Source organism: Monodon monoceros, unplaced genomic scaffold (genome assembly GCF_005190385.1).
Source record: "Monodon monoceros isolate NGI ecotype Baffin Bay Population unplaced genomic scaffold, NGI_Narwhal_1 Super_Scaffold_8, whole genome shotgun sequence".
Classification (NCBI taxonomy): domain Eukaryota; kingdom Metazoa; phylum Chordata; class Mammalia; order Artiodactyla; family Monodontidae; genus Monodon; species Monodon monoceros.
Window position 1 is genome coordinate 67,495,176 of NW_021703785.1, and position 24,274 is coordinate 67,519,449.

General features: G+C 47.7%; 1 protein-coding gene across 1 annotated transcript in view; it reads right to left on the reverse strand.

Annotated features, from left to right (window-relative positions):
- The window catches only part of B3GLCT (beta 3-glucosyltransferase), a 110,349-nt gene extending 93,882 nt beyond the window's left edge, over nucleotides 1-16,467 (reverse strand). The window contains exons 1-2 of the mRNA XM_029210040.1: nucleotides 16,277-16,467; nucleotides 2,384-2,433 (exon numbers count right to left, since the gene is read on the reverse strand). Coding sequence (XP_029065873.1) covers nucleotides 2,384-2,433; nucleotides 16,277-16,349 — 123 coding nt within the window. The 5' untranslated portion in view covers nucleotides 16,350-16,467. The remainder of the gene's footprint in view (nucleotides 1-2,383; nucleotides 2,434-16,276) is intronic.
- Nucleotides 16,468-24,274: the final 7,807 nt, after the last annotated feature.

Genomic DNA, 24,274 nt, shown 5'->3' on the forward strand with positions numbered 1-24,274 from the left:
AAGACATTTCTTGCTGTTATAGCAGGTCAACATTTAAACAGGAACTGGCACTGCTCTAAGTGGCACACACACCCACTTCATCTTCAAAACAGCTTTTTGAGGGCAGTCCTGTTACCCCGTCTTACAGACGAGGACGATGAGCTCAGTGAGGTTTGGTGAGTCCCGCAGGGGGTCAGGGTTGTAGAAGGGCCGTGAACCACAGCAGTTTGGCTCCAGAGCCCGGCTCTAAGCCTACGTCCCACGGGGTCCAGGATCACAAGCCAGCACAGAATGTAGGGCCGGGCAAACGTGCAACTGGAAGACAGTTTGGTGGCTTGGCTGAGGTAGCAGCTTGAGCCCCAACCTGGGTAGGCAGGCTCCACGGAAAGCTGGGGTGGGTCAGAGTCTGACAGAGCCAGGGGCCAGGAGCCCAGGAGGGGAGCCTGGGCCAGAGGGCAAGCCCCGGGCAGCATGACAGCGCACTGGCAGCCTTGGGATTCTGGTACGAAGCCACCAGATGCCAACCAGCGAATCTGATCGGTCTGGGGAAGGACCCCAGCCCTGAGCAGCGCTGGCCTAGTTCTAGGGAACCAGAGCCCTTGACCAAAGCGAGCACTGCAGTGAGCAGGACGGAAGGCGGCCTTCTGGGCAGCAGTGTCAGATCCCGATCAGTTCTGCTAAGAGTGATAAACTAATGATAATCCCGGATGCATGCGGTTATTGGAAAGAGCCTTAACTCCTATCTCAGGTTCATCTACAGATGACCTTGGACAAATTGGTTCTCCTCCATCTCCCAGCCTTGGGTATGGGCTACAGTGGACATTTTATCACTGCCGCTCCTCATTGGATTAATGGCTTTTCGGCTCTGCAGACCTAAGCACAGATGGGGTTGATGGCATTTTTCAAGGGCTTTAAATACTTTTGCATGAAACATGACACTAAGATATAGGACTCACCTTATCTCTATTCTATTTATATATGTATTTAAGGCCAAATATATATATATATATTTCCTCTTTTGAAAAGATTAGTAAAAACCTCCATTTGAAAGAATGGGCTCTAATTTCTAAATTTATTACACAAAATTTTAATTCCCTATTAATAACCCTTAAGTTCATTATAAATGAGCCTCATTATTGCCAAACACACACGTGGCAATGCACGTGACAATGTAATACAAAACTGCAGTGTGAAAAGTTCAAGGAGTCTGAGAATTTGGATTCTAACTTCACCTTTTAACAGTCACGTGGCCTCGATCAAGTCACTTAACTTCTCCAAGGGTACATTTTCTCTGCTCTCCATGCAAATGTCCGCTTTGCTTAGCAATAACATCACTGAGAAAATCAAATTAAATGAAATGCCTGAAAACGCTTTATGAATCACAAGGAATCTTAAAACCGTAAGGGATTATTATTCGCATTTAGGGATCCCATGGCATAGTTAGCACAATCACACTCTGATGGTAAAAGAAACATTCTATTTAAAAATGCTTTTATACTAAATTGCGAGGTAAAAAAATAGAGTCAACTGAGCCTTAATTAATGTGACAAAAACAACTCATGGGCTTCCCTGGTGGCGCAGTGGTTGAGAGTCCACCTGCTGATGCAGGGGACGTGGGTTCGTGCCCCGGTCCGGGAAGATCCCATAGGCCGCGTGGCAGCTGGGCCCGTGGGCCATGGCCGCCGGGCCTGCGCGTCCGGAGCCTGTGCTCTGCAACTGGAGAGGCCACAGCAGTGAGAGGCCCGCGTACCGCAAAAAAAAAAAAACAAAAAACTCATATTTTTAAAATATTCTCTCTCATATGCTAAACTGATCTAACGCAACCCCAAATGGTAAAATTTAGATGCAGTTCTTGAATGCGACCAATGATGGCAAAGGAGTAGCTCTGAGATTTGGAAAAGTGCTATCCCCTCTCCATGGGTCCCCCACGTCTTGGTTTCGGGTTCTGACTGTGCAAGGAGCCTGGCAGTCACCTTTGGGGTCTCTTGACCAGTCCCCAGGATGCCCTCTCAGACGGTGCCACCTTCAAGGTGAGGGATGCTCAGGCTCTTGTGACCCTGACACAGCAGAATCCTTTCACAGGCTGGGAAAATTAAGGCCAAGGTTAAGACGCAGTAAGACTGGAGAAAACTACGGTATCCAAGCAAGACTTCTAAAATGTCTAGCTTCATAACCAAGCACCTTTTTTCTTAAAATGAAATTTAAAACCAAGTGGATCTGCCTTAACTATAAAGGATTTTTTTTTTTTTTTAAAGCAAACCTATCTGTAAGTTGCTGCTTGGGTTCAAAAATCTGTGTTAACCAACATTTCATTAATTCATTGAAAGATGAAATCATTACAGCTCCTATTAAAGAAAATACAGACAAATCTCAGGAGGAATAGATTTGACTTTACAATTCGTACCTTAGACTGTTTGACCTCCTTCTTCACATCTTTAGAAACCAAAGCAAAAGCTGGAAAAAGAGAGAAACATTTTTACATTAAAATCAGCAATAAGGGTTCATTCTCATAGTCAACAGTTTTACTTCAAATGGGGGAAAAAATCATAGTTTAACATGATCAATTTTGCTCGTTTTTAAAAGCACCTGCAATTGCTACAAACTAGTACCGCCGGCTGCCTTTCTCCAGACTTAAGATTATCCATCGGTGTGAAGGCAACATGCTTAGGCTACCAGCTAAGGAAATACTACATCAAAGGAGATAGGATCTGAGTATACCATTCGTGTCTGTAGCTATAAACCACAAGATAGATGCATATGGAATACAATTTCTTAGAAACCTGGGTTCTGGTGCCTTCTGAAGCAAAGGGGAATTGCTGAGAATCGAGCAGGAAGAAGTACAAATTCCTACTCTCACATCCCTGCCGGAGCCTGGCGGGCCGCAGAGCTAAATCTGGGGCAAGCTTTCCGTCTCAGCGGTTTCGGGTCAGCAGCGCGCTGCATATACTGCTCCAGGCACCAGGGGAGCGTTACCAGAACCCTGCTGAAGCCATGGGGCCAGGGGAGCGAGAGGAATTAGAATCATTCCCCATTTAGAATGATTTAATGTTTCAAGTCGGATCGTGTAAATAGACAAAGATATCCCTAGAGACACATCCAGGCTCCACATTAAAAATCATAATAATAGTAACCTGACAGTAACATGTGGAAAACAGAAAGCAAAATGATAAACCCAACGGTCAGGAAGGTTAACCAGACAAAGAATAATGCCTTAATTTTACAATGCACTTCTCCTGAAAAGCTAAGAGGAAAGCATTTCGTAGAGTTTGCTTTCTCCAATTAGCATTCCCAGGGAAAAAACGAGCAATGCCATGGAGCAGGAAGGTACTGAAGGGCTGGCCAGGCAATTCCAAGGAGCAGTAATGCAGTGCAAGCCCCATGGGGGTTGGGGGTAGTCCCTGAGTAGCAGGAGGTCCTACTCAGAAGCAGGAGACAACGCCACCCATCCCGATACCTCTGATCCCTCCCACCCTATCCCCAGACATCCACTACCTCAGATTCTCTCTCAACTAACATTTGTTCAAAGGAGATAATCTAACACATATTCACGCTAAGAGGCAAACGACTAACGTGGTTTAATCATTCCCACCTCCAGGATGACATTTGAGAAGGCAGGGTGAAATACAAATGAACCTCTCTGTGGGAGCTGAGATGCCAGCAGGTGTTGTATGTGGCTCCCGAGAGAAAAGCCCACCACTGCCCCCGCCCTTGCCTCTGCTTTATTCTCCTCCAGAGCACTTACCACCACTGACATAATATATACTTATTTGTTTACTGCTTGTCTTATATATTAGTTTAATGTAAGCCCCATGAAGGCAGGAATATGGGGTTTTCTTCCTTAGGAATGTGGTTTTATATACTGTTTGCCCCCAAATCTAGAACACAGCCAGCACACAGAAGAAGGTCAATAAATATTTACCCACATGAGTGACTGAACGAATGAATGCAAGTCTTCCCAATCCGTCACTTCAGGGCTGTCTCCTCCTTACAGCGAACATGGCCAACCCAGCAGAACAAAGGAGCTTAGTGCCCCCATTTAATTTATGTTCACTAGGGTATGATCTGCTTTCTCACTTTTTATGCACACACGCACACACACACGCCAAGGCAAATGCAGAGCCCAAATCATTCATTAAGTTCTAAGAAGAGAGGAGAGATTTAACCTCAAACACCATTTAAATTCTGCTTCTGGGTATTTAATATTCTGTTTTTGTTTATCTCTAAACTAGCATGCACATTTAAAACTCTCAAGAAGGTCTCAAAAATAGAATTTTTTTTTTTTTTTTTTTTGCGGTACGCGGGCCTCTCACTGTTGTGGCCTCTCCCATTGCGGAGCACAGGCTCCGGACGTGCAGGCTCAGCGGCCATGGCTCACGGGCCCAGCCGCTCCGCGGCATGTGGGATCTTTCCGGACCGGGGCACGAACCCGTGTCCCTTGCATCGGCAGGCGGACTCTCAACCGCTGCGCCACCAGGGAAGCCCCAAAAATAGAATTATTAATAAACATCATACAGGGAGGTTGCAACACATCAACACCACTCAGCGTCACAGAATTCCAGAAAACAGAACACTGTAGCACCTTGCGGGATATAAAAACTGAGGTCTATCTAATGCAGGACCTGATACTCAAAAATCCATCTTCCCCAAACCCATCGATGCCTTATTCCAAACATGGACAGTCAAAGCTCTCTGGGTTAGAATTTCCTCTTTTATCAAGAAAAATAACCTTCCCAATTTAACAAGTTCAGTGACCCCTCAGCTAATAACCAGGGTTAGTCTTACCTCACTTTTTTGCCAAGCCAGGTAGCTATGTGAAAAAGAAGAGTATGTTAACACAAAAGCCCCTGCCCTTCAGAACATAGACTCTGTACTGAAGAAAAACTGTCTTTAGTTGGTGTTGGTTCTAAATATTACTAACACATAACCTTTCATAAATAAGCAACTAATATTAGTTGACATTGTTACTGTTTAAAGTAGAAATTACAGAGAGGAAAGATGTTCCCCTGAAATCAAGTGAATTCCACAAATCCTCCCTGTCTCTATGGAATAAAGACACCATACTTTTATTCAGACAAGGCTGCACTGAGGGAAGGGTAAACTAGATTTTAGTTCTCTCCAAAAATATACCGGCCTAATGGTAAAATATCTTTCTAAAAAAAGGAAACAAAACACATTTCTCCCTATCACTCTGCTGTGAAATTAAGAACTCCTTTTTCCCACGATAGAAATAAATTATACAATATTTAAAGCAGTAACATAAGAAATGCCGTTACTTTCAGGCAGAAGAGCAAATCATAATATGGCAAGATAATCCCCATTAGATGAATATTAAAAAAAATACTAGCTGGTTTTATCTTTGCATTTCCATAATCTAAATAAAACAAAAGAAATCATCAAGGAACCAAATGCATTTTGAAGGCACTGAATATGCTACACATTAACAAATCCAAATTGAAAATAATGAATCATTTACAGAATTCCTACCAACAGAATGCCAGCTTTTGCAATTCGTGGAAATGAAGGAGAAATGGTGCTGACAGAGGAGTAAAGTGAGAAAAACTAGCAAGTGAGGTAAGAAAAGACCTGTCACCTTCAACAAGGCTAACAAGAGCACAGAGTAGGTATCTCAGAGAGCGTGGCGGGGGCCGGGGATGGGGGGGGCGGGGGCCTGAGGCTCCGTGTTTGCTGTCTGGCTTCATAATTTCCAGGTTCAGTGGGGAAAAAAATTATTCCTGAAAGCTTGGCCTTAATGCGCAGTTGGAGAAATATTCGAAGGTAAATCGTGCTCTTCTATGCCAAACTGCTGTTTAAAAGTCATTTTCCCTTTTCTATTTTCAACATGAATTCCTGTGAGTCGCTCCAGGGAACTATATTTAAAGTGCAAATCAGGGCAGGCAACAGAAATAAGACCTTTCTCAGGATAACTTTAAATGATTCAAGCCAGCTAATGTGCCTTAGCACACCTATCCCGAGAGATAAATCAAACTGTACAGCTAACCTGGGCCTAAGATTTATAGGCCAGCCTAGCCCTCGAGTGCGAGAAAACAGGAGAGGAATTAATTGCAATGACTTAAGCAACACTAACCTAAGGTCTTCTGTTCCTGGGAGGGAAGAAGGGAGGGAGCAGGACCAGCCCAGGCAGGAAGGCGACTGCACCTCCTAACTCCCGTTTCCTTCCTGTGCCGGACTTATCCTCCCACGCTCTCCCGGTAACATTTATCAGAGAAACCAAATTAAACACCAAAAACCGAAAGCAGTAAGACGTTAAATGACCCCCTCGGAGGAGAGCTGCCGGGATGAAGTGAGACGAGGCGGAAAGTGTCCAGCGAGGGCTCAGTATAGACTAAAGGCTCAGGAGGTGCTGGCGGTGGCCCTGCTGGAAGAGGAAACAAACGATCGACCGCGGTGGGGCCGGGTGGTCGTGGGTCCTCCACACAAGCCGGGAGGGAGGGATCTGAGCCAGGCCGGACAGGTCGGAGCCCACCACACCCCTGGGAGCCCGCGGCTGGAGCACCCCCCGGCTCAGGGCTCCCCCTGGTCCGTTCTTCGCTGCGACCTACTTCACTGAACAGGGTTCAGCGGCACAGCCTCGCCCCCAGCGACTCGGGCTCCCTAGGGCTTCCAGGTTTAATCGCAGCTCCTCTGAAGGGGCCTGAAGCTCCAGGATGCAAGGTCTGCAGCCAATTTACTTTGCTCCAACTACCTTCTTTGAAGATAATCCCTGGCAGCAGAGGGAACAGAAACAAACGCGCTTGGTCCAGGAACTGGGGCAGGACCTGCTTTCCTCATCGTCCTCCTGACAAATCCACTGTCTCCAGGGTTGTGGACATGTCGGGGGGAGGAGGGGGCACCCAACCACAGGATGGAGGGCCCATCACTACGCAGGGCCGAGGACAGAGGGCAGAACCAGCTGCTGGCGGCTGAGGATCCAGTGGTGGAGCCCATGTAGCGGGCCCAGAACGGGGCCTGGCACACGCTGAGGCGTTAGCGGCTCTGTCACTATCATTATTCATCTATGCTATTGTTTGTTCAACAGAAAATCAAGAGTGGCTGCATGTGTCACAGCCACGTGTCATGCCAGCAGCCGGGCGAAGATGAATGAGCAGCTCCCCCAAGGAGCTGATGGTCTCACGTGACAGACGAGTCCCTCCACCAACGACCAAGTGCAGATGGGCACCCTCTGATGGCAGCTGTTCTAATGGCACCGCCAAGGGAGCCCCTGAAGAGGGAGGGCAAAGCACCAAGCAGGGCAGCAAGCTCAACGCGGGGCTTGAGCAAGTAAACTCCAGACAGCAGAGACTTCCGGTACGGAGGAGGAGGCCTGGAAACAGGCTTCTGCACACCAAGCACATTAAACAGCCCAGTGTGCCCAGACCATGGGCAGCCGGGGGGAGGGGAGCGACCCAGGCGTGGACAGCCGAGGGGAGGGGAGCGACCCGGGCGTGGACAGCTGGCGGGGAGGGTGTGACTGGGGCCAGAGGTGAGGCTGGGGATGAGAGGGCCAATGGGAAAGGGGTTAGCGCTAGGGAGTCTGGTTTTGTTCTGAGTGCCATTAAAAGCTTTGAGAGGTTTTTAAGGAGGGGAGTGCCATGTGGAAATGTGTGCCCTAGACAAGTTTCCAGAGGCAGCGTGTGGGGTGGGCTGTGGTGGGACAAAGAAAGACACACACGCATGCCAGCTGGGAGGGTAACGGAGCCAGGCAATGAGAAGTCAGGGACCGAATAAGACGAGGCTGCGCCTGGGCAGAGCGGCGTGGGGAGCGAGAGTGGAGCTGGGGATACTGAAGAGGCAGAATTTCCAGGCCTTGAGATGGACCCTACAGGTGCATGAGGGCAGGGAAGGAGCGGGCAGAGAGACGAGTGTAGGCGATTCCGGGTTTCAGATCCGAGGGGCGGGTAGACTGGGGTGCCCATCACACGCTGGAGTATAACGAGCGGTGAGCGGATTGTGGGAAAACTCAGTCTGGTTCCCAATCTCCCGAGGTGCTGCCGGGCATTCAAGTGGACAAACCGCGTGGCAGCCTGGTCCCCAGGGGGCTGCTCGGCGCAGAGGCGTGAGGGGAGCCTCCGCGCTCAGTGTGTCCACGAGCCAGGGAACTGAGGGCGCAAGGCTGGACGGGGAAGACAGGGGCGGGGGAGCCCCGATATCTCAGGGGCAGAACTGCAAAGGAGACAAAAAGGCACGGCCAGGCAGAGAGGAGGAGGCAGGCGTGTGAGGCGTTTTCAAGGTGTCCCTTGAAGGAGCCCTCTCGTGAGAGCTCCACAGAACGAGGGAAGACGCCGCATCGCAGGGGCCCCGCGTGACCCCGAGGACGAGCGCAACACCCTGCTCACACATGGAGTCTAACTCCCACACCACGTGCCATCCAACCCGCCGCTGAGCAGCTCAGCGGCAACGAGGCCTCTGGGAGCTTCTGCCTCCCTCCCTGTACAGGGGGAATTTAAACCGGGGAGGTCTAAGGCAATGCTTGCACACGTCCCGGGCCATGCCTGGCCTACGGGGAGAGCTGGAGCTGAGCCGTTTGCTCAGATGCCAGGTACCAACAGCAAACTCTCAGGGATCTGCCGCTCTGGGGACAACGCCAGCACAATTCTGCCACCACAGCAGGTGGAGAGGTGGATGGCATTTCGTGTCGGGAACCCCTCTGCGGTGTTCCATGGGTTCACTTACAAAGGATGCAGCCAGTTGGGAGAAGTAACGAGAGGCGTGGCAGGGAGCACACAGCCCCGACACTCAGCCCACGGCTGCCCGCGCTTGCACTCGCTCCGTCTGAAACACGTCCCCCGTTTCCTCATAGAAGTCAGTGGGAAAGTGGAGCTTGGAATACAGATTTTTCCTCACTTGGAAACGACGTTTGCCAGGACCAATATATTCTATGTGCCAGAGGGTAAGCATATGCACAGGAAGGACAGTAAATGGGAGGGAAAAAAAGAAAAAGGAAATAACCGTATATTTTAGGAAGGAAAAGATCTTTGGCTTCTTTGATTCGTATCTCATTTAAACAGATGATATGAAAACCCATATGCCGCTCAGGATCTGAAAACAAGAAAATTCTAACTCAAACAGAGTTTGGGGAGAGATTCATAAAGCACGTTCCATAGGCGGAGTCATGGGTGAGGGGCAGAAGAATCCTGATCACACAGCCCATTCCAGAACACACACAAGGGCTCCGGGAGAGCAAATATACAAACACAAGGAAGTCGGCACTCCGTGCAGTTCCTCTACACTGCTAGAGTATCCTCAGCAGTTAACTGTCCGGCTCATTTATGCCTGACTTCTGGTATCTTAATTTTGTAACATAAAAAGTCGGTCCCAAAAAGCACCCCCGCTGGTGCCACTGAATCCGCGGCACCCGCAGCCTGAGATGTTCTAGCGCCTCTGGGAACTCACCTGTCTATTATCCAAAAATCTCTGCTCCAACAACGTACTGCTCCTGTTTTTGAGACTCATGCTCCACGCACTACAGTCCCTCCAGCAGCATCTATAAATCTGCCAAACGAGGCCGGAACCAGAGGAAGACTTCTTAGTTCGAGTTCTGGGGTTTCTAGTTCCCTTTCCAAAGAGACAGAACACCTGACTGCCGAATATCAGGCCTCAGTTCCACACTTGGCTTTCTCCATAACAGCTCCTGACTTCAGCTTAAAGACAAAGCAACAAGCAATCACCTTTACATTCTACAGACTTGCAGGAAAATCACCCAGTAACAGTCCCAGTTTACACCTGGGCCAGGGGGGCCTGAGAAGGGTTCTGCACCTGCCAGCACACACAACTCACCTGGCCCCTTATTAAAGATGCAGATCCATGGGGCCTCATTTTGGCTCTCTTGAATCCGAAAATTCTCGGGCTGGGACCCAGAAATCTGCATTTTAACAAAGGGGACCTTAACAAAGGGGACTCTTTAAGAGCCTGAGGTGTTCCCGTATGTGCTGGAGTCTGACAGGCACTGGGATGGACAGGGAGACTGGCACTCAAGGGGACGGAACAAGGCTTTTCTCCCAACAGGCTTTGGCCATTTATCTTCCTTTACTTCCTTCATTCCATAAATGAAAAGCAAGCTCCTGCATATCCACCCTCGAGGATCCGGAGAAGATAAATTCAGCGTGATGTGCAAAGGGCCTTGAGCTTCTTATGGGAAGCAATGATGTAAACCAAAACATATCACCTTTTCAGATCATAAAATATTCCTTTATGAGTGGAAGCAAGTCATATCCCTCAGAGAGACCAGCATTGCTATACTTGAGATGCATTCAAATCTTATTTGATGGTACTTTAACTCATTTGTTTTGTCTAAACCTACAGCTTTACATCATATCAGCTTTACAGATAGACTGTTTGCTTCCCCAACTTCTTCCAAATCTTCAGTACACATACATTTTGAGTAAACGTTTAAATAAATTTATGTTGTCAATCAGTGCTCTCTTCTTTAAAAAAGAAAAATAACAGGGCTTCCCTGGTGGCGCAGTGGTTGAGAGTCCGCCTGCCGATGCAGGGGACACGGGTTCGTGCCCCGGTCTGGGAAGATCCCACGTGCCGCGGAGCGGCTGGGCCCGTGAGCCATGGCCGCTGGGACTGCGCGTCCAGAGCCTGTGCTCCGCAACGGGAGAGGCCATAACAGTGAGAGGCCCGTGTACCGCAAAAAAAAAAAGAAAGAAAGAAAGAAAGAAAAATAACAAACAAGCAACTCAAATTTCCCCCAAATCTCTCTTGAGCTGACCTCTCCTCTGAGTTCCGGACCCGCAGAACTAACTACCCACCAGACGTGGTACCTAAGCATCTCCCATGCACCCCCAAACTCAACGTGACCAAATGGAACTCGTCATCCTCAGCTCCCCTTAAAACTGAAAGTAAATTTTAGAAACCATCCGGGTACTCAATGCCACAGAACTGTACACTTAAAAATGGTTCAAATGATCCATTTTATGTTGCATATATTTAACTACAATAAAAAATTTCTTCTTTTGATTAAATCGGGTCCCTCTCCATCAGTGCCTGTATCAGTAAACAGAGGCACTCTCCACCTACAGCTCAGAGCAAGAACCTATGACATCCTTGACCCTCCTCTCAGCCCACTGGACCAGTCAACCACCGCGCCTCAGACTCTTAATCAGGTCTCACGTGGCCTCCTCACTGGTCCCTCACGTCCACACGGGCCCCTCCCATCCCTGTTCTAACGAGCATGAGCTTCTTAAAACGGAAGTCAAATCACTGTCACTCTGCTAAGACAACCCTGCAGTACCCACTCCCACTCTAAGGACAAAGCCCAGAATTCCTCCCCTAGCCTTCACAGCCCTGCATAAGCGGCCCCAACTGACCACCCAGCCCCTCCCCTCTCCAGTCCTGTCTTTCTCCACCAGCTTCCTCCAGCACAGCTCTGCCCCTGCGGGCGTGCTCCCCCTCCCTCCTCCCTCCCTCCAGGTACCTGATCTCTGCTTCCCCTTTGGGTCTGAGCTCTGATGCCCTTCCCTGAGGAACTCCAGAGTTCCCTGGTGGCCTAGTGGTTACAAGTCCGGGCTTTCAATGTTGGGCCCTCTGGGTTCCATCCCTGGTCCGGGATCTCAATTCCCCACAAGCCGCACGATGTGGCAAAAAAAAAAAAAAAAAGAAAACAGGCAACTCCAAGGTTTCTCAGCCCAGCACTATTGATGACTTGACCGGATAATCGACTCTTTTGCGGTGGGAGCTGTCCCGTGCACTGCAGGCCACTCACCAGCAGTCCTGCCAAACCAGCCCCTGTGACAGCCATCTACAAGCGCTCCCTGGGGAGCAAGATGGCCCCCTGTTGGGAACCACTGCTCCAGACTCCAGGTAAAAAGCCACAACCATCCCCGCAACACTTAGCACAGGGCCCTGGACACCGTCACCGCAGCACCAGGCAGGCTGCAATTCTACTCCTGGTGCAGTTCGTGTTCAAGGTCCCCTTCAAGACTGCGAGCTCCACGAGGGTAGGGACAGACTAGATGGGTCTCCTTCCTGCCCTGTCAACCCCAGGGCTTGATACATAGTAGACAGTACTCGACACTTTCGGAATAGATGAAGAAACTGTGAGTACAGCTCTTCCTTTTAATACTATTTAAGTTATTAACACGTTCTAGTAGTTCAAATCAGCACCTACACTGAATCTGTTTTCTTTGGGAGGAGCTTAGTGATCAGACGGTTGAAATGTGACATTAAGAGAGACTCTCAACCAATAAGAGGTCTGATAAGCCCCTGATACCCACCATCATTTTTCCTTTATATTTGGAAAGATGGAATTAGCACTCCTGTATATTGTTCTTCAGCAAGAATCTGCTCAACACCAAGATGGACTACCTGTAATGCTACAAGGAAGCAAAACGGGTAACATTTGCAAATTAGGCTTGCTTTATAATGTTTCTAATGAAAAGCAAAACACCTGGCCCTTACTGGTCCAAATGAGACCAGTAATTATGACCTGCTCAAGTACTGGGCACACAGTGTTTTCCTCAGAAGAAGTTGACAAGAGGGTCTCGACATCTCCTCCCCCCCCCCCCCCCCCCCGGGAAACAGCTCCTCTTCCTCCCTCCCCTTCCACCCCCCGCCCCCCCCACAGCGTGACTATTGGCCACAGGCCAACTCCCTTGGGTCAAGTCCATGAGCAAGCCAGCCAGCCATGCCAGCTTGGGGGGCCTGGACTACCTGGACAACAGAGAATCCATCCAGACCGTTAAAATCTGTGCCAGTAATATCTGAGTACTTATGAGGAAATAAATGGAGGGCTTAAAAATCCAAAATAAAAAAAACACAAACCAGCCTGGAGCCAGGTGTGACTCTTGGGGTCCTAAAATGTCTGGCTTACTGCAATGAAAAGAATCAGAGCGAGACCTGGATCAGAATGAAAAATCATCCCAATTTTGGCAGGTGCTAAGAAATATAATCCTGACTCAGAGTAGAAACAGGGATACGAAAGATAAACGTTAACATCTATTATTTGACCACTGGTTCAAATAAGCTTCTTCACAGATGTATCAATTAGAATTAGGTTTGGCTGCATGTAATAAACACCCCCCCCACCAACAATTGAGGCTTAAACAAGGCAGATTTTTTTCTTTAATGCAATACAAGTGTGGAAATAGGCAATGCTGGCCTAGCACAGTGCCCCACATCCACCTTGCACCCAGGTGGTACCATCCTTTCTGCTCTACCATCCTTACTACTGGCTTCTGTCTTCAAGGTCACCTCGTGGTCACAAGATGGCCACTGTAGCTCCAGCCATTAGATTCACATAATAGGCCATGGGAAGGGGGAGGAAACAATGGCAGAGGACCTACATCTCAGCTGGGTCAGCCACCTTTAATAAGCTTTACCAAGAGACGCACCCAAAGAGCTCTACAGATAGCTCACTGGCTACCTCTGTTTGCAAGGGCCAATGAAAAATGTTGTCCACTAGACACACTGCCACCACCACCACCACTACCACTCCTACACCCTTCCCCTTACCCCTGTATTATTAGTTTGCTAGGGCTGCCATAATAGAAACCATAGACTGGGGGACTTAACAGAAATTTATTTCTCACAGTTCTAGAGGCTAGAAGTCCAAGATCAAGGTGCCAGCTGGGTTGGTTTCTGCTGAGACCTCTCTCCTTGGCTTTTAGATGGATGTCTTCTCACTGTGTCCTCATACAGCCTTTTTTCTCTGAGCCTGTCTGGCATCTCTTCCTCTTCTTATAAGGACACCAGTCCTATTGCATTAGGGCCCCACCCTTATGGCCTCTTTTAACCTTAATTACCTCCTTAAAGGCACCTCTCCAAATACAGTCATATTGGGGATCAAGGCTTCAACATAGGCATTTGAAGGACACAACTCAGTCCATAACAGTGCTAATTATCTAAGAGGTTTTTCATCCAGGAAAAGAAGGAACTAAGGGTTTTGGAGGGGCAGATAGCAGATTCTGCTACAATAGAATCAGTTAAAACTGTAAGAGATGGCAAAGTTCTAGTATTTTATCTAGTCTATGCCTCCTGTTTTATATGAGAAAACTGAGACTCAAGGCAACGAGAAGCCACAGTGGCTGACCTAGAGGCATGAATAAATCTTCTAAGTCTAGTACTAGCTTTGGACTTCAGAACTGAAGTTGCAGTGGATTTTGTCTGTATAACCGTATGGGTGTAAGATAAACGTTCTATATTGACTTTTCTCTAAAAGCTCAAATGAATATACTACAATTTGTGGGAAAACTAAACTATATACAGTCAGCCCCCACCCTGCCCTTATAAGGGAATATTTAAGGTATCTTTACTCTGTCCGGATTGTTCACATGCCTTGGAACTCCTATCATGTTCTCTATTTCAGCAAGAGTCCAAGAACCCTGATTTCAAGATATAAAAAGACTGAGTACCACAGCTTTTTATTTCTTGGTGCCCCTCCACTACATCAAAGCAGAGCTCAATGAAAGGAACTCAAGATTTACTTCAGACCTGGAAGAATACAGTTTCCTCTCTGTACCAACCCATGAAAGCTAGTTCACAAAGCCAAATGTCTCCCGGGGAACTCTTAATACGTTTTATGTTTTACTTATTGTGCTTATCCGACAACTTCACAAGGCTAACAGACATCTCTAAAAACATGTGGACATTTTAGTTCATTCTTTACGTCCTTTAATGTGTTACCAAGTGTGGAAAGTGCAGATACTCCCTTACACCAAGTGTAAGATATTCCCTGACGTGCAGTGAAAAATAGATACACATAGCAACACAAGTGTGCACTTCAGCCTGTATAGTGAATATATATTATATACGTATATTATATCCCCAGTACATCTTAGGAAGTGCAGGGCTATAAATAGAATGCCAATTTCAGTTACCACCCACCCCATTTGGTGAGTTGCAAAACGTCTAGGCAGCAGGCCAAGTGATGCAGCCAGGAGTCCCCTAGCCCCGGTCCCACCCCTCCAACCTCCCCTTCTCCCAGGGCTGCCGGCCCCCCTCCCAAGCAATGCAACTCTTTCTTCCACTAAAGCAGATCCCAGGCAAGCTCAGTTGCTCCCCACCGTCAGTTATAGCCTTCTCTGCCCAAGGTGCCCAAACATTTTTAATTACATTGTTACTTAATCACGCACCTGAACAATTACCAATTAATCTCACTCGATTTTCCCACACTTACTGAGCTCCTATAGACATGCCAGGGGTACACAGATTAAAGTCCTTATTCGGAGAATTTAAGTCCAAATCAAAACGTCTGTCTGGTGGGCTACCAAAACAGCAGTGTACAATGACGCTATGTCTTTTTCTAAATTGCACCAGTCTGCCATTTCTAAAAATCTGAAATTACTGCCTCTTAACAGGCTGGAAACACAAAAGTCTGTGATAAAAGAGACAACAACCCTGAGAACACTGAAAAGGAATAATTTTTCCTCCAAGCTTGAACACAGCTCATAGTGAAAGTCAATTGCAATGATTTTTTAAAAAAACTTTCATCACATTATTTTATGATAAAGAGGGGGAGCACGCTCTTGTGAGGAGCATGGAAGAAAAAACGGAAGGGGCATTACAGCAGCAGCAGACAAGCACCGTTTGCAGAAGTGTTCTCTAATTTTCGCCCATGAAGACGCAAGATTCGGGAAGGCTTCCCCACGGCCTCCCCAGAGGCACGACCGATACACGGAGGCCCAACCGGACACCCGGCCCTCCCTTCCTGGTCAAGGAATCCGTAGAAGGGGCTGGTGCCCGGTGGGCATCCCAGCTGAGGGGGCCAGGGCAGGTCCGCGAGACCGCTCAGGAAGCCCCGGGGGCACCGCCGGTCGCCCTCGCGGGCCGGGCGGGCGGGGCGGAGCGGAGCGCGCGGGGACCTGGGCCACGGAGCTCGCCCGCCTCCAGCCTCTGCCGCCAGCGCCGGGCGCGCTGGGGGCCGGGGGGGCCGGTGGGGCGCGGGCGGAAGGCAAGGGGGCGGACCCGCGGCCGCCGCTTCCCTCCATCCAAAGTTTCTCGCAGTTGCGTTCACTCCGCGCTTCCTGTGGGGGTGGGCGCCGCGCCCTCGTGGGCCGGCCGGCCGCCGGCTCGCAGCGGAAGGAAGCGGGAAGACACGAGTCGGGCCGTGGCGGCGGCGGGACCCCGCGAGCCGAAAGGGGCCGGGAAGGAGCGCCCTTGGGTCCCAAGGTCTGGGGAAGCCGAGTCCGGCCGGGGCGCCGCGAGAGGGCGCTGCCGTGGGCGCGGCGGGGCGCGGGCGCCCGCGGGGCAGGGCTGGGCCGCCCGGCGTCTCCCTCGGCGCGGACGCGGGGCGCGGGCGGCTGCTCCCGGGGAGCCCGCGCCTCTCCCGTGCGCGCCCGGGCCGCCCGCTACTTACCCAGGGAGCAGGTGAGCAGCGAGAGCAGTGCCGGGAGCGCCAGACGGCGGCCGCGGCGGGCAGGCGGCCGCATCCCGGCTGCTGGGCTGCGCGCCCTGTCCGGACGCGGGGACGCGAGACGCGCGGAGAACGGAGCTGCGCCGCTGCCGCCGCCCCTGCCGCCGCGGCTGACCCTCCTCCGCCGGCTCCCCTCTTCCCTCCCCCAGCTCCGCGCCGGCTCCGGACGCGCCCTCTGGCGGCCAGTATCGGGAGCGCCCGCCTGGCTCGCGGCCGGGGTGCGGGTCGAGGTGGCCGCTCCTCTGCGGGGACAGCGCCCTCCTTCCAGGCATCTGACCTTTGCTCCCTGCGGTCTCCACCCCTCCTTTTCCTTCCTCTCCCTCACCTAGGCCCCTTCCTTTGCCTTCGTGCGCTCCCACCTTACTCCATCACCTCCCTTTCCGTGGTCGCCAGTAAGTCTCTAGTGCCCCTTCTTATCCCCAGAGTGAAGCGGTTGTGGGGGGGGGGGGGGGGGGGGGGAATGGGCGGCAGAGGAGGGGAAGGAGAATCACTTTTCTTCCCTGCTAATGTACCATCTGCTATATTAAAAAAATCAATAATTCTACTCAACATCGTTGGCACCAATGTTCTACTTTGATGAAGGTGCTTTTAATCAGCTCAACTAATTTACTTCATATTCTTTTTTTAATGGAATTTGGCCAATAGCTTAGGCCTGGAATTTGGCTTTTAATAGAAATTTGTGTAAACGTAATTCTGTATAAATGTAATTTTAAGTGTTCACCATAATGGAAGAGGGAAGGACTTTTATTCAAAAGTCTGATAAAAAATAAATTACATTAAAATGCAGAAGAGTGGAGGGACCACAGAAACCTCCTTTGGAAAGTCCCTCTTGTCCCCAGGTGACTGTCCCTCCCCAGCCGGGAATATGGTGGCCTAAAAGGAAGCAATTACAGAGGAAGAACTGCAGCCCCCTCTGAGGGTCCTGCACCCGCTCTGCCTCCCCCAAGCCTTGACACACTTCTTTCTCCCAGGAAGGAGGCGGGACCGAGTGCTAATGCTCACCTGAGTTCAGACCGTGACCTCCTGAAGGTCACATCAGTGTTCTCATTCATACTTAGTCATATTTTTTGGATGCCCACTCTGTGCCCGGGAGTGTACCAGGCACCCCATGAACACCAGCATCTTCCACATGGACATGCAACGTTCACCCAGTTGCTAAACATTGCATGAAGACCAGTCCCAGGCCTTAGGGATACCAGTACAATGTGGGGAATATAGAGAAGCGGGTGCCGAATGAATGTTTGCTGTCTTGAGACTAATAAACTTGAATGCTCACTGGGAGGTTTAACCTTGAACGCACGAGGCCAGTATGGTCATCTGTCCTTACAACAGCTGCTACAAGTTTTTTAAAAGGAAGTCTGGAGACAAAGGGTTTTCTCTCTCTGGTTTATGTTGCCATCTTAAAACTGGGAACTGAATATTTTGTGTGTTTTCCATTTTATGTGAATGCAAATAGTGCCATTTGTTCTGTTCAGCCAAGGTTTGTGGCTCCATGTCAACACCATTTATCTGGGAGGGAAAAGAAATGTAAGACTGCTTCCTTGCCTTTTTTAGTGAAGGTTTGCAAATTTATGGTTGACTACATTGATCCCTTCTATCCTTCTTTAAAACCCACCTGCCTGGTTTAGAGTTCTAGAAGTTTTCCAATTTCCAAAGCTGTTTAGCTTTCTTCCAAGAAGATATTCCTCACGTATATTAGATATTAAACACTAAAACAAGGTGTTTAAACAGACACAGAAGCCTAGAAATTAAGCAGCTTACTTACTGGGTATGTGTTCACATACCTACTCCATGTTTGGTAACAAGCAACTCTAGGTGCTTAATCAAAATTTTCATCCAAATTTATCATGTGGAGTAAAGGCGTGGGAAACAGCCGTAAATACAGCCGAGAGCACCGTCTAAGTCATAAACTTGCCCCAGTGTTCTTCCTTCCCACAGCAGACACAGATAAATGGTACATCACGAAGCTCCGTAACTCACATTTTAAAAAGTATTACCTTTCGCTTGCTTTAATCACATGATAAAGGGACTTGCTGGGAGTACTCCCTCCCAATCACAGGTTGAGAGCTTCCTGGAACCAAACGTGCTCGAGGGGACACTAACATTCCTGGTGACGCATGGCCTGCCTCAGCACCTGAAACACCGGCTGTAAGGGGACACCTTTCAATAGAGAACAGTTAACCTCACACACTGTAAGACTGTGATCTGAAAAAAGGGCAGGTCACAGCTCTGCCTTCCTGGGTTTCACTCAGCTGAATTCCAGATGCCATCCCCACACTGGCCCTCAAAAGTATGCCCTTCCCCTGTGCAGGGGTAGAACAGGGTGTCACCTCTTTTGGGGGGCCCTATTGCATCATGATTAAAACAGACTGGTAATTTTGGGGGGGGCACGGGTTTGATGCCTGGTCAGGGAACTGAGACCCCACATGCCTCGCAACGCAGCCAAAAAAAAAAAAAAAAAGAGACCGGTAATTTTTAAAAGAATTTTCTAAATACTAAAGGAGAACATAAAGATATATGCAGAAAACCATAGATAGCCAAATAATCTAATAAGTTCCAAACAGATGGTTTCTGATCTCATAATAACTATAGGCCCGAAAGACTGGACTACATTCATTCATTCAACTGACGCTGAACGCCTTCTAGCTGGCACACCCATTGCTAGGCTCTGGGGCAGATACAAAGAAGCATAAAGCGTGGCCCTGGGCACAAGAGCTCACAGTCCAGTGAGGGAGATAGAAACGTTCAGAAGTAATGTTCCTGCTGCAACGTTATGCTATAGCACAGGTGGAAACACTTTGGAACATACGGAGGCAAAAACAGAATCTATCAGCGCCTTGGGATTTGGTCAGAAAAGCAGAAGTGACTTTAGGGCAGGGTCTTAAAGGGGAAATAGGAGGTTCCCAGGCTCAGAAAAAGAGGAAAGGCATCCCAGGCAGAGGCACACACGCACAAAGCAAAACTCAAAGTTGTCTGGTGGGTTGGGGAGTGGCAATAAGGGCACAGGTGTCTTGCCCAGCCCCGCCCAGCTGGCTGCCTCTGCCCCATGACTGGGCATCCTGTCCTGAATCAGCAAAGGGACAGATTCCAACTCTCCATTCTCAGGGCCCTCTTACACGGCGTCAGGAAGGCCATTCTCTTTGTGCACTGAAAAGTGGTCTTAGGAACCATGAGTGCCCTTGGGGGTTATTTTCCAAACCTAAAATCCATCCTGGTGTCTGACAGTGGACTAGAATGTCTAAAACTGGGTTTTGTGATAATCAGACCCATGATTTAACCACCGGCTAACCATGCCCCGTACCCCCAGAGTCGGTGCACACCTGGTCATGGGAGAGAAGCCAGTCACTTCACCTGAGGCTTTAACCTTCAGGGAAGCAAGGGAATCTTTATCCCCTACTGGAGAAGAGACAGCAAAAACCTGCATGGCTTTGAGTAGATCCACTGGCCACAGCCTCTTCTGCAGCAGGTGCTCAGGAGGCACACTCTGATGACAATTAATATGGGGGTCTCTCCCACGCCCTGGAGGAGCTTGTCTCCCTTTGCTTCCAAAGCTATTCCAAGATTATAAGTGAAACCACAATTTTTACCATAAGAAGCTTAACCGTGGGGTTCCTACAGACTATCAGCCCTGAACCAAGATCCAGGAAGCACAACAGAGGTTACCATCTCGGCAGGCCCCCAGGACAAGCCCCCAGGACAAGCCCAGAAATCTGACGCTGTTGCCATTCTGGTTTTGGGGGGGCTTTTTAAGACAGAAAAAGGTGTAAAGCCTTCTCTACCAAAAAGGGCTATCTCCTAGAAACTTCTGATCAGAAATAGATTAGCCACTTGGCTCTTTTGTTCTCCTTTCCAGAATCACACAGCCTCCACTCTCAGTAAAGATCGGGAATCGCTCCTGATAGGCTTATCAGCACGAGCACTAGGAAGTGTCTGCATCTAACTTTTTTTTTTTTGCAATTTAAGTATATTTTATTTCCCCTCTATGATCCATTTTTAAAATTCAATTTATTTAAACTTAAAAAAATTCATCCATTGCTCTCATCCTCTACTCCCCTACCTCTGGTAACCACCAATGAGCTTGGTGTGTGTATATATTAACTCCCACGTATAAAGTAGATCATACAGCATCTGTCTTCCTCTGCGTTCACTTAACGCTCTCAAGGTTTATCCATGTTGTCACAAATGGCAAGATTCTGTTCTTTTTTATGGCTCAAAAATACCCCACCAAATATAGACCACAATTTCTTTATCTATTCATCCAACAATGGACACTTAGGTCATTTCCATCTTTTGGCTATTGTAAATAATTCTGCAGTGAATATGGGGTGCATATCTTTTCAAATTAGTGTTTTTGTTTTCATCAGATAAATACCCAGAAGTGAAATTGCTGGATCTGGTAGTTCTATTTTTAATTTTTGAAGAAACTCCTTCCTACTTTCCATAGTGGCTTTACCAATTTACATTCCCACCAACAGTAGTGGGATCTGTGCTATTTGCAGATAACATGATATTATATACAGAAAACCCTAAAGATTTCATCAGAAAACTGTTAGAACTAATAAAGGAATTCAGTAAAAAATAAAAAATCAGTACACAAAAATCTGTTGCCTTTCTGTATACTAATAATGAACATCAGAAAGAAATTAAGAAAACAATCCCGTTTACAATTACATCAAAAAGAATAAAAATACCCAGGAATAAATTAACCAAGGAGGTGAAAAACCTGTACACTGAAAACTGCAAGACTTAAATGAAAGAAAAAGACAAATAAATGGAAAGATATTCCATGCTAATGGATTGGAAGAATTTATACTGTATTGTTAAAATGTGCTAACGTGCACTGAACATTTGCCATAGGTAGATACTCTGCCAGTTACTTTCAAATATATTATTTCATTTAACCCTCACTAAAAAATATATAGGGCTTCCCTGGTGGCGAAGTGGTTGAGAGTCCGCCTGCCAATGCAGTGGACACGGGTTCGTGCCCCGGTCCGGGAAGATCCCACATGCTGCTGAGCGGCTGGGCCCGTGAGCCGTGGCCCTGAGCCTGTGCGTCCAGAGCCTGTGCTCCGCAACGGGAGAGGCCACAACAGTGAGAGGCCCACGTACCACAAAAAAAAAAAAAAAAAACATATATATATATATATATATAAGGACTACTGTTTTCCCACTTTACAGATTAGTAAACTGAGTCTCGGGCAGGTCAAATACCAACAGCCAGAACTGCCTTTAATGGAAGTTTCTTTCCACCAAATCATGCTCTGTAAGCCGGGTGGTAGCAGTAGGAATGGGAGGAAAGGGACCATTGTGAAGGTGTGACAGAGGTCACATCAACAGTACTTGTGAGTGAGTAGATATTGGCTGGAGTGAAGAAAGGGACCACAAAAGGAGACAGATGGAGCCATTAACTAAAACGGAGATCTGCCAAAGGAATGAGTTTATGGAGAAAAATGAGAGAGTATGATCACTACTACTATTGTAAATGGTAGCTATACCCTCACAGTATCAATATACTAATAGTAGTAGCAAACATTTAACAAACACTTATTATATATCAGGCATGGTACTAAGTGCTCTCCGTGCATTATTTCTTCTTAAATAATATTTTATTTAGTTCTCAAAACAGCTTTATTCCTATTTTAGAGAGGTCAGGTGGGTTACATGAGGACAGCAATTCTCATGTGTGGTCCATGATCCTCTCAGGGGTCCCTAAGACTCCTTCAGGTACCCAGGTTCACAAGTCAAAACTTTTTATAACAGTACTAAATATTACAACATTACTTGGGGGTTTTTTCTGTGTTGAATTCCCACCAGTGGTGCAAAAGCATTCATGGGAAAAAGTATTATTGCCTTAGCGCTAATCAAGGCAGTGGCAACAACAACACAAAAAAGCCGAGTTCACTTAAGAGGATCCTTGCTAAAGTGGAATAAATTAATACTTTTATTAAACTACACCCTTGAGCACACATCTTTTTAACATTTTGTGGGGCAAGCTGAGGCGTAACATTAAAGTACTCCTGCTGTATATCAAACTAGGATGTTGTCTCAAGGAAAAGCACCTGTGTGATTGCTCAAGTTGCAAGCTAAACTAGTTGCTTTTTTCACAGAACATGGTTTTTAGTTGATAGACTGACAGGTAAACTATGGTTATTCAGCCTTAGGGACTGGGCAAACACGTTCTCAAAAATAAACAAAGTGAGCCTGCCAGTTCGAGGAGAACAACTGATGTTACTTGTGACAACTATAAGATTCAAGCTTTGACGTGAGACTTGAATTTTGGACTTGTTTCTGCTCCCATGAGCTTCATAGCCTCCCCATCCGTGAAGACTTTTCAGTGTCAATGACAGTGTTAATAAATGTGATTTTTTGATACTGTATAACAACATGTGTCAACGTTTGGAAGTCCTGCAACTTCTGGGAAACAATATTTTCCAAACAACTTATGTAAGATGTTACAAACTCATGAATGGGCTTTTTAAAAGTTCCATTCAAAGTAAAAGACCAATGTGTTTTTTTGTTTGTTTGTGGTACGCGGGCCTCTCACTGCTGTGGCCTCTCCCGTTGTGGAGCACAGGCTCCGGACGCGCAGGCTCAGCAGCCATGGCTCACGGGCCCAGCCGCTCCGTGGCATGTGGGATCTTCCCGGACCAGGGCACGAACCTGTGTCCCCTGCATCAGCAGGCGGACTCTCAACCACTGCGCCACCAGGGAAGCCCCAATGGGTTTTAATGTAACCTCGTACAAAAGTTCACTGATAGGGCTTCAGATTCATGTTACAACTAACCTTTAATAAACTCCTGATTGTCTCGAATTTTGGTGTAATATCAAAGAATGCCCACAATTTTATGGAAGGATTATTGAAAACCCTTCCATTTTCCAATTGTGTATCTGTGAACCTGGATTTTCTTCATTTAATTCATCCAAAACTATACATCCCAACAGATAAAATGAAGACACAAATATAAGAATCCATCTTCTATTAAACAAGATATTAATGAATTTACAAGAATGGGGGCTTCCCTGGTGGTGCAGTGGTTAAGAATCCGCCTGCCAATGCAGGGGACACGGGTTCGAGCCTTGGTCCAGGAAGATCCCACATGCCGCGGAGCAGCTAAGCCCGTGCGCCACAACTACTGAGCATGCGCTCTAGAGCCTGCAAGCCACAACTACTGAGCCCGCATGCCACAACTACTGAAGCCTGTGCCTAGAGCCCGTGCTCCACAACAAGAGAAGCCATGGCAATGAGAAGCCTGCGTGCCACAACAAAGAGTAGCCCCTGCTCGCCACAACTAGAGAAAGCCTGCCCGCAGCAATGAAGACCCAATGCAGCCAAAAATAAATAAATAAATATTTTAAAAATTAAAAAAAAAAGAATTTACAAGAATGTAAATTAATGACAGTCTTCTAATTTGGGGGGAATATATAGTTATTTCTCATAAAAATATATTAACATGTGATAGGTTAAGTATAGTTATTTTTAATGAATTGATAAATCACTGTTAAAAATCTTTGGTCTTATACCTAATATTGTACGACAAATATTGAGACATGACCCGCATAAGCGAAAGTTCTGTGGGGTCCTCAATAATTTTTAGGAGTATAAAGGGGTCCTAAGACCAAAAAGCTTGCAGACTGCCAGTTCAGGGCATGTAACTTGTAAACTGTAGGAGCCAGGACTCAATCTCTGGTCAGTCTGACTCCAAAATGCTCCTTCTTACCCTGAATTGCTCCCCGTTTTGGTTTAGATTTGTTGCATTTAAGGTGCCAAATTTCCCAGAATCCCACTTAGCCTCTCAATTACCTATTTATACCCCTAGTCACTAAGGATTTAAAATAACAAATATCAGTTAGATGGGCAACATTATGCTATGGTAACAAACAACTTGAAAATTTCAGTGGCTTAAAGCTACCAAGGCTTTCTTGATCCTGCCAGGTCTGCTG